The 10,412-nt window shown below is 47.3% G+C and overlaps 1 protein-coding gene across 1 annotated transcript in view; it reads right to left on the bottom strand.

The window, feature by feature from the left end:
* Positions 1–8,668: 8,668 nt before the first annotated feature.
* Positions 8,669–10,412, bottom strand: part of RPL22L1 (ribosomal protein L22 like 1) — a 2,853-nt gene continuing 1,109 nt past the window's right edge. The window contains 3 exon segments of the mRNA XM_035901186.1: positions 8,669–8,920; positions 9,710–9,831; positions 10,257–10,398. Coding sequence (XP_035757079.1) covers positions 8,776–8,920; positions 9,710–9,831; positions 10,257–10,398 — 409 coding nt within the window. The 3' untranslated portion in view covers positions 8,669–8,775.

Here is a 10,412-nt window from a genome sequence, read left to right as displayed (position 1 = left end):
AACGCCGCTGGTGTCTTCCCTTTTTCCCCAGGGCAGAGCAATGGTGCCATCTGTACCTGCCCCGGAGGGCTCGGGTTTTGAGCTCATATCTGTAAGGTCCATTTGCAAAACCATACGGTCCCAAAGGAAAACTTCACCGGGGGGGGGGGGGTTGGCATGAGACTGCATTTTGTTTCAAGGGGAATTCGGTGTCCCAGCTGCTTCTGGGTCTTAGCAAAGCTCAGTATAACACACATAAATATTCTTATAATCATGACCCTTTTTACTTTGCTGTGTACAACACGAGAGACCCAAAGGAATCAGGCAAGCAACAGCCATAGCTTCTCAACGAGCAAGCAGAGATTTTGTGTATAGCAGCAAAATGCTCTTTCTGCACCAGGTCCCAGGAATCCCACCCGGGCAAGGAGCACCTGAGCTGCGGGGAGGGAGGCAGCCCCTGCTGCGCACCCCTCCCAGGGCACCCCCCCTGATGCCATCACTTTGTAAGGAGCTTCAGAGAAGCCCCCCAAAATGTGCTGGAACAAAAGCGGGGGGGGGTTTTGCCCGGTTTCTGATTTCATGGGCTTTCTTGATCTTTTGATCACTGGGCTGATGGTAGAAACAGGCTCCCGCTAAAGGGGAGCAGAAAAGTTGCAGCTTTATATCACAATCTCTGCAGTTTGCTCTCCTGACAGATAATTCTGCACCTGCAAAAACATTGGTAGCTTTGTGCCTCTCTATTGCATTGGAGGGGAGAGGAAAAAAGAGCCCTCCTGAGCTTCCCGGGGTGGGTTTGAAGGTTGGAAGCCAGTGAGAAAAAGCAGATTTCCTCTGCCTGCTACCCGCCAAGTGCATATGGCTCCCCCAGACCCAAGGTACCGCCAGACTCCAGCTGCCGTGCTCAGGATTGCCACCAAATAATACATGGTTATGGTTCTGTGGCCACCAAATAAATATATGGTTATGGTTCCGTGGCCACCAAGTAATACATGGTTATGGTTCTGTGGCCACCAAATAAATACATGGTTATGGTTCAGTGGCCACCAAATAAATATACGGTTATGGTTCTGTGGCCACAGCATGTAATTACAGAGACACGCTAGCAGTGTTTGGAGCCGTGGGGTGGCTCAGCGCTCATTGCAAGCCCAAATACAGCGCGGTACTGTCAGCACCCTGCTGCCATCACCCCTGTCCTCCGAGGGGCACTTTCCCTGGGGATTATACATGTAACATGCATACTTATCTATGTATTTTATTTATACATTATCTATGTAATTTATGTATGCATTAATGTGATTAACAGCTATTATATATCATATTGATATAAAATATAGATGTGGGTTTTATATAGCTGTGCCATGGTCACCTTCATGCCCTGTGCCCAGCGCTGGGCTCTGCGCACATCCTTGGGCTTGGATTAATCCCCTGCAAAAATTAATTAATTAAGGGCTTTTTCCTCCAAAGAGCCAAGTGGGCTGCAGCAGGGGGGAGGTGGGCAAACCATCCCAGTTCGTGCCTGAACTGGGGCACTCACTTTAATTCTCCTTTAATGAATGGGTGTGCTTTTGCCCACAGAGCAGGATGCCCAGGCGGAAAGCCGTCGTCCCTGGGAGAGCAGCGCTCGTCTCTGCGTCAGAACACACCACTTTATTTGCCTCCATCTTCTGCTGGGTTGGGAGGCGTGCTCCTGCTTCTGTATAACTGCAAGCCTGGCAACAACTGGTGTGTGGAGAAATAATTGGGCAAATTTATGGTAGGAAAGGAATCTAGTGAGGGTTATTGAACACAGATACCAGCTCTGGCTTGGGAAGCCCCTGAGCATGAGCTGCTGCAATCTGGAGGGTAGGGCTGATGCTGCTGCAGATTCCTGACCCCCACTGAAGGGAGGGCACTGGGGTCCAAGACCTTTGGTCAGACCCACTGTAGCTTTTTCCATGTATTTAGCTTAAAACTTCAGCCCTTGGCATGACAGGATTTCCTGAAACTTTCATTTAAAAAGAGAATTAATTTCTAACTCTCCTGCCAAGAAGACTTAGGAAATAGTACTGCTTAAACTGCAGAAGAGTAAAAAATAATTCATTATTCAGAGTCGTGACTTTTAAGCCAATACCACAAAATTTGGTGCCCTTCTATGTTTCTTGACCACTTTGCTGCCGCAGCGCTGCTAGCAAAGCCCTCCTGGCACGGAGCTGTAACCTGCCAGCCAGGTCAGCGGGCTCTGAAAGCAAATGCTGGGGCAATTTAAACTTAATAGCGAAGCTGGTGTGACGGGGGGGCTCCCGTGTTTGGTTTTCATTAGCATTTTTCAGCTCCAATGTAGAGAAGCAGAAGCACCCATTTGTCACGGCAGGACAGCCCTCACCTCCAGAGGGTCAATGCTCCCCGGGATGCTCTACAGCAGCGTCCCTGGCCCTGCATTCCAGAGGCTATCCAGGGAAAAGAAGACTTGATCCCTGCTCCCAGTGTATACCCATCTGCCCCAAAACCTGCAGGTGGGGGAAGATGGGGGTCTCTGGAGCGTGTGGTGGGTGCTGCGCAGCCAGGAGCGACGGCCGGACCCTCCCGCACGGGGCTGCGCACCGATCACCCAGGTTGACCTGCCCCTTCGCTGGCCACCCACAGGTTATTTCTGCCAGCCCCGCGCCGTGCCCCATCGCAGCCGGGGGCCATGGGGAGGGTCTTCACCCCATCCCAGGCTGGGGCAGGAGAAAGAGTCCTGAAACGGCTGCTGGGGGGGAGCATGGAAGCTTTACAGCTCCCAATCCGCTGCGTCAGCAAGAACTACCCCTAGTGCAGGGCTGTTCTCTTCCAACAGTGTAAACATTTTCTAAATGAGCTGGGAGGAGGAGGATTGACCAATGCAGTTTTGCTGGAAAATGTTACCAAGTTGGGAACAGGGATGGCTGAGCAGCCCCTTATCCCTTATCCGTCCTGGCCAAGGAGCGGGGGGCAGCTGGGGGCTCCCCCTCCGGAGCAGGCAGCAGCACTACACCCAGAAGCATCTTGCCCTTCTAGATCAAACCAAAGCATTTTGGTCATTTGCCTTCAATTCTGCTGTTTGTGCACCTCACTGTATTTATTATTCAGTGCTGTCTGTCTTCTCCCTGCCTCAGGTGCCAGCGATTAAGAAGCTGCTCATACCTCTGTTGACTTTGAGGTTGGGCTCAGAGCATCCTGTCGGCGTGCGGGGAACATCGATACTACCGTGGGGGCAATGGCTGCTGAAAAACATGCCTGATGTCCCACGTTCCCATTTAAAATCCCCACCAGACCCCTAACCTGATGGTAAGATAACAAAACTGAGACTTAAATTTAGTACTCGCTGCTGTGGGGAGCGGGGTGTTTGACCTGTCTTGCCAAGTTAAAGTACTTCATACGTCTACTTTGGCCTTCTTCCATGTCTTCAGCCTCAGGGTCTTTCTACAGCATGTCCCGGGGAGCTTCCTTGGTGCCCCTGGCTTACTCCTTGTTTCTCCTTCTCCTGGCTTTGGTGCCACTGTATTGAATTATGGTTTCCGTGCCTACAAATGTCTTCTCCAGCGCTTAGCGAGAGGTCCTTGTGACAGGCATCAGCAGGACTGAAGTCTTAACCGGCTAAAGGGAATCGCAGCCCCTTGCCCAGGGGATTGGGCTCGTGCCAGGATGCTTTGCCAGACACAGCTATTAAAGTCCCTGGGACAAAGACTGTACTTTCAATATCGAACATATCCATATAGTAATCCATATGTACGTCCCTGCTCACTGCAAGGGGGAGGGAGAGTGGGGGGGGTGGAGTAGGTGACCTCTAAAGGTTCCTTCCAACTCCAAACATTCTATGATTCTATGAAACTAAACCATATTTTGTTGCCCTAAGTGGGAAGCGTGGGCTGTGAGAATTAATAACAACAGCGGGAAGGTGGAAAAGGCCTCCAAAGGCAATGGATGCCCATGTCCCTGCTGCTGTGGGATGCAGGGCACCATCTCAGGGCAGCGGCAGGAAAACCGCTGGCTCCCATGTGGTCCAGGCACTTTTCAAACTGGTATTTCTGTGCTGCTGGGAGGGCTGACGGGTGGGGGCAATGGGGCTGGTCAGGGAAGTGGGGCACTGGGACGGGGTGAGGTGGAAACCCAATGGGGCACCACAACATGGGCAGGGCAAGGAGGCACTCGATGCCCTCTGATCTGCCTGAGGAGATGTCTTTGTTTTCTTTTGGTCTTTACAAAGAAACAGCATTTTTTCCTTATTTTTGTTGTAAAATTTTGGTGTAATCAGCTCACTCCCACCACTGACACTCGTTTCCTGCTGCTGGGTAACACTGAAGCTATTACTTGAGTATTTATTTTTCCATGTTTCTAATTACTTTGTGCTGATGTTATGTGAGAATGGCGAGTCTCTGCCTCCTTTAATACCTGCCACATGCTGGGTCGCCTGTATACTTTAGTACCTTGACACATTTTTCAGGTATTTCCTGCTATCATTTACCTCTTTAGTTCTGATCTTACTAGTTTTGGGTATAGGATAAAGCTGATGGGGCTATAGGCCAGAAGGGCAAGCGGACAGAAAGCACAGGGCTATGCGAGGCCATTTAGAGGCAACTCCTCTTACCAGTGGTGGTTACGAGTGGTGAAATCCTGGGGGTTTTATCACTCCTTTTTTTTTTTAATGGAAGTCAGTGAGTTTTGCTGCAGTAGAGACGATAGAGACTGATGGTGCAGAAATACATCGGTACGCTCAGATATAAATAGCCCATGTGGGGCTGCTCTGGCAACAGCCGCATAGCTCTTTTGCTTATAAATCTCTGTTTGGGGGTTTTTAAATTTTATTTGTCAGACATTGAAATTTTCCATGTGTGGGAGGTCTCTCCTAAACTGATTTTATTTGGAAGAGAGCAGCAAAAACATTTTTTTTGTGAAATGAAGGGGAGAAATATTTACTGAAAAATGAAAAGGGGGCAGATATACATATATATATATTTATATATATATAATTTTGGCTACGTTAAAGCCTTGTAAGAATTATGGTGCCATTGCCCTCTGAAGCCCGGAGCACACAGGCGCTGGCCCTGGCCCGTCTGCTGCGCTGCCAGTGCACTTGGTGCTTTGCAGAGCTGATTCCTCTTTCCAAATTAAACTTCTGGTTCTCAGAGGGCTGGAGGCAAAGCAGCGCTCTGGAAGCACTCGCTCCTGCTGGATTTTGTGTTTATCCCTTCTGGCAATCCCAAAGCAACCTGAGCATTGTCCGGGACCTGAGGGTGTTACTGTGGAGCCACAGGGACCAAACTTGGCAGCAGCCCTGCTCACCTGCGAAGTTTTCGCGCTGGGGGTGCATTATTTTTCCCAGCAGCTTCATTGCCCGGCTGACGCAGGAGCGCGCGTCCCTGCAGCTCCAAGGAGAGCCCGTCCCTCCCTCGAGCAGGGCTTTTCTGGGCTCTTGTCCAGCACTAAATATGGAAAATTCCAACAGTCCGTCCTGCCCGTTGTCAAGCTGTTTGGGATCTTTTAACTTCAAAAACAAAGGTGAACGAAACTGGTTATTTTACAGCACATTCTAGTTGGAAAAAAACAACCAACCAATTGCCATGCCAGGCTCCCCGATGATACCTGCTATCTCCTGGCACAGCAGAGCTGCCATGAGTTAGACCCCACCAAAGATCAGAGAAACGCTGACCTGCAGATTCTAAAAAATCATAGAACCCTAGGTTGGAAGGGACCTCAAGGATCATCTAGTCCAACCTTCTAGGTAAGAGCACAGAAAAAAGCTTGCTTTGATTCTAATCTGGGTAATTTGTATTAATTACCTGATGTGAACAGTAACAGGCTGTTCCCTGCCTGCCGACCTGCGTTACACCTGGCCTCTTCAGCTGTGATACACATGAAATGAAGGAAGAATCAGCCTTTTTCTGAAGCTTTGCTCGATGTCAGCTTCTCACCTGTGGTACTCCAGCTATTTTTCTCCATGAAACTTTACCAATCTTATTGTAAACACCCCATTTAAATTTAAACACACCCCCCCCCTTTGTAGTTTCTGTGTGTAACACAGGTATTTGTGCTCTGACTGACTCCACTGACCCGACAAAGCTCCTAAGGGCACGAGGAAGCAGCAACAGCCTGCCCGCTCCCAGGAGCTCTGGGTACGGCCAGCGGAGCTTGGGCAGCAACGTGGGGATAAACCAAAAGTTTCTGGCCGGTGTCTACAGGAAGGGAAATTTTCCTAAATGTATTAAGTACCCCAAAGCCACGCTTAATCAGAAATTTGGAATTTTGCTTTTTCAAAGTTTAACATGTTTTTGAGCAGCGGGGAAAGGAATTCCTTGACTCCGTCGTCACCGCAGCCACGCTCAGTAACGCCACTTGCACGAGCACTTTGGCAGTTTTCCTCCAAACCCTGTTACGAAAGAAGTTGCCTTGCTTGAAATCCCAGGCCTTGTTCTCCTCTCTTTAGACTAATGACAGCCTGGAGCTGCCAGCCTGCTTCAAAAGGACGGGTAAGGCGGCAGCGCCATCCCCTTAGCTCCGACTGTGTTTGTGCTTGTTCCATTTAATCGGAACAGTGTTGTCGTCTCAGCCTTGCGTGAAGGATGCGTTGTCACGCAAAAGCCCAGCTCTGAAAACACGGGTAGGGCTGTATCTTGAAACACAACTGTTTCGTCGTGCCCGCTGCTTACCTTGGTGCAGCAAAGCAAGACGGGAGAGTTTCGAGTATTTGCAGCTTTACTGTGAAAAACACCGTTGCTTGCTCAACACGGTATTAACGAGCAGAACCGTAACTGCTTCAAGGAAGCATTAGCTTTGGATTAGCATTTTGGATTTTGCCTAGAAAGGTTGGATGAGGTGATCCTTGAGGTGCCTTCCAACCTGGTATTCTACGATTCTATGATTCTGTGATTCCCAGAAAAGGAAGAATCATAGAATCACGGAATGTTTTGGGTGGGAAGGGACCCCCAGAGGCCACCCAGCCCAACCCCCCTGCAGGAGCAGGGACACCTTGAACCACATCAGGTTGCTCACAGCCCTGGCCAACCTGGCCTGGAATGTTCCCAGGGATGGGGCCTCCACCACCTCCCTCGGCAACCCGTTCCCGTGTTTCACCAGCCTCACTGTAAAGAATTTCTTCCTTGTAAAGAACCCAGCCACCTTTAATTCTGGCTTCAAAACTGCCCAACTTTTTTCTCAAATAAACAATTCCAAGGCAGCACTCTGGCATTATCCAGTGCCCTCGACTGGGGCACAGAATTCAGGTGAGTTATTTCCACAGAAGCCTACAAAGCTCAACATCCACGAGCTGGGCAATAATCCTCAGCCTTGCAGCCAGGACACACGCCGCTCCCTTCCCCTTGTGAGTTCCGAAAACAGCAAAACAAAGCACAAACCAGCAAAGTGAAGCACAAACCAGCAAAGTGAAGCACAAACCAGCAAAGTGAAGCACGTCAACAAGACAGAGATTACAGAAGCAGCAGTTGTTGTTATTCCACTGCTGCTTCCTCCCATCAGGAGCAGCAGCTCAAGCGAACTGAAAAATGAGACCCCACGGCTGCTGACAACATTCCTCTCCCCTTCCATACTTTTTGGTTTTGTTTAGGTGGCACAAGCAGGCATCAGGCGACTGTGAATGCATTGCTTTGCGTTTGGCAACTCTCTTAATAGTCTGTCTCAGAGGCTTGCCAGCAAAATCAACGCTGAAATAATAAAAAAAGAAATCATCAGGAAGTTAAACAATTTAGTAGGCACGCTTCAGCCTCAACTAGCAGATTTGTTCAAACAAGAAAAGCTCAGTATCAGAGCCCACATGCATCCCTGTTTTATGATCTTAAACAAGTAAGGCATTACTGATTCCAGAGTTCACCACTCACTGCAACCTGGGAGTAAATACTCTAATTAATCACATGCAGAGCATACTACCAGTGTGACAGAACATGGTACCCAAACACAGGCATGCAATAGCTACCGCAGCTGCGGGCTCACACCACCACTCTGTCATAGTGAAAACTACACAAATTTCTCTCCATGTGACACGAAGGAAAGAACTAGCTTATAGGATCTGGAGTGAGTCACGTTTCAATGAAGAACCCACCCCTTGCACTAAAGAAAAGAAATACATTGAAGAAATAACCCCCAAGGTCAAGTACAAGAATGGTAACATACACCACCATAGGGATTTAACGGGCTTCAGTCGCTGCCAGCGTTACAGCACATCTCCAGCTCCCTGTAAGCCGTTTTCGCTTGATGCTGGCAATGAGATTCATCCCTACCTCCGTGCCTGTCAGTCGAACATAAACCTGGCTGACAGCTCTTCACTTGTCATACTCCAGTCTGGCTTGTGATTACACACAGGAGTACTATAACCAATTAACGATTGCGGTAAATCACACAGAAATAAAATCTTTCTCTTCTAAAATATACCCGTTTAACTGAAATAATCTAAAGCAGACTTTCATTAACTATTGTATCATTAGCTCCACATAAATTAGCAGGAGCTGGTACTTTGAGCCACAAAAAGTTCTAGCGTTATTTGTGAAAATAGAATTAAACACCGATGGAACTGTCCTATGCATGTACCGGGCTCAGGGCTCAGTTCTTTTCTACTTAGACTTTCTTTGATGCCATGTCGAACAGCTCTGATTTCTAGCAATGGGAGGAAAACTGCAAATCACATTATTCCCTGTGATGATTTTTAATCAGAATTTAAGAAGCAGCCTAGAGAGCGAGCCACGCTGTCAAACAGGGTACAAAATCTTTATTCACCAATAAGTTAAGTGTTCTTATAAATAGATGTTCCGGTCTTTTGTACACTGTGCTGAGTGTAAAGCTAAGCTTCAGTTATTCCTCAGACTCTGATCCTTCCTCATCTTGGCTGATCTGGAAGTAGCGCAGTTCGTACGTCTCCTTGTCAGATGCAACGACACGAAGCCAGTCACGCAGATTGTTCTTCTTGAGGTACTTCTTTGTGAGGTATTTCAGGTACCTTAAAAACAGGAGTTATACATTAGAACCGCCTCATTTCACCACCCATACTGCCGCCTGCGCTCCACCTGACACGGCCCTAGCAGGGCAACACCACGCTAATTATAGCCAGAAATAACAAATTATCACGTATAATAGATAATAAAAGTGTATTTTCATTCCAGATACATAAGGATTCATGTTTTGTTTTTTTTTATTTGATGCTTTTTGACTACACAGCACAATGCCAGTAACTTGAAAGCATTGAGAAGCGTTTCTAAACCTTGGTCTAACACAAAAGATATCGGGTGCATATCAGCAAAACGAAGGGGGGGACGCAGGGAAGGAACTGCAGCCCTAGCCAGGGTGCTCACCCGCTGCACGCCCCAACTCACCAAGCCCTTTGACTCCACGGGCTCTTTTGCAACACCACGTGTGCGTACGCGTGCATTTTTATACAACCAATTAAGTCCTAAAGCAGCCACCTGTGACGTGAATTCAGTATGACTTTTAAAAGCATCTCTTTCCTTAATTATACTTCTAATGACCTATATAAAGCACCTCAGTATTACTATGCTTATGCTAGAGGAAGTATTAATTTGCCATCAAATCCTGTGTTTTAAAAAGCAGTTTTTTAAATATCTAACATTATAAATCTGGTTGAATTACATCTTTCACCAACACGTGTAAGTGCTATGAAGAAGGTTCGCTCTAACGCCCCCTCTGTACCTCTCAGAAGTGTGTCATGGTCAGCATACGACTGTTCAAAATCCACTACAGCCAAGTGCAACATAAGGAAACCTGTGCCAACCTTTTAGAAAATTGCTTCTCGGATGTCACCGTGATCTTGTTCTTCAGGCGTTCAATGTGAACGGTGTTGCCCAAGTTTCCAGTTTTTCCATTGACCTTAACCTTCTCCTTTAGGAACTGTTCCTGTTTCAACGTTAAAGAAAGAGAACACTAGGGAATGGCACCCTAGGTATGAACTAGGGAAGGGACCCTAGCCGTATAGCAACGTTAAAAATCACCATTTACTGATGTCCTGACAGCAAGTATTTACAATGCAGAAAGATTTTCCAGCGTGTAATTGAAAAGAAAAAAAAAAAAAAAAAATCAAATCAGCCCCGTGCTAAAGCAGGATTCAATTTAAAGTAGTTCTATTCACGGGTCGGTATGAACCATCACATCTATGAAAGACATCTAAACTCAAGAAGCTTTCAAAAAGCGCTGATAATTTAAAGAACAGCTGTTGATTTTACTAGTTTAAAATGCACCTTCCAGCTGTGTTTCAGTTGCCGTACTGTACTGAGGCTGCTGTTACACTACGCACGCAAAGCATGAGCAAAACCACGACTTACAAAATTCCCAGAATCAAAAATTCCATCTTCCACAGGATGAGTCAAGTCCAGGCAAAACTTCCAGGTTGACTTCTTAGATTTTCTATCCTTTTGCTATAAAACATCCAAAAAAAAAAAAAAAAAACCAAAAACAACCGAAAACCTAAGATTAACAAC

The sequence above is a fragment of the Egretta garzetta genome, unplaced genomic scaffold, assembly GCF_000687185.1.
Source record: "Egretta garzetta isolate BGI_Z169 unplaced genomic scaffold, ASM68718v1 scaffold638, whole genome shotgun sequence".
NCBI classification, from domain to species: Eukaryota; Metazoa; Chordata; class Aves; order Pelecaniformes; family Ardeidae; genus Egretta; species Egretta garzetta.
The sequence above is the reverse complement of the archived record's forward strand: the minus strand, read 5'-3'. Positions and strand labels throughout refer to the sequence as shown.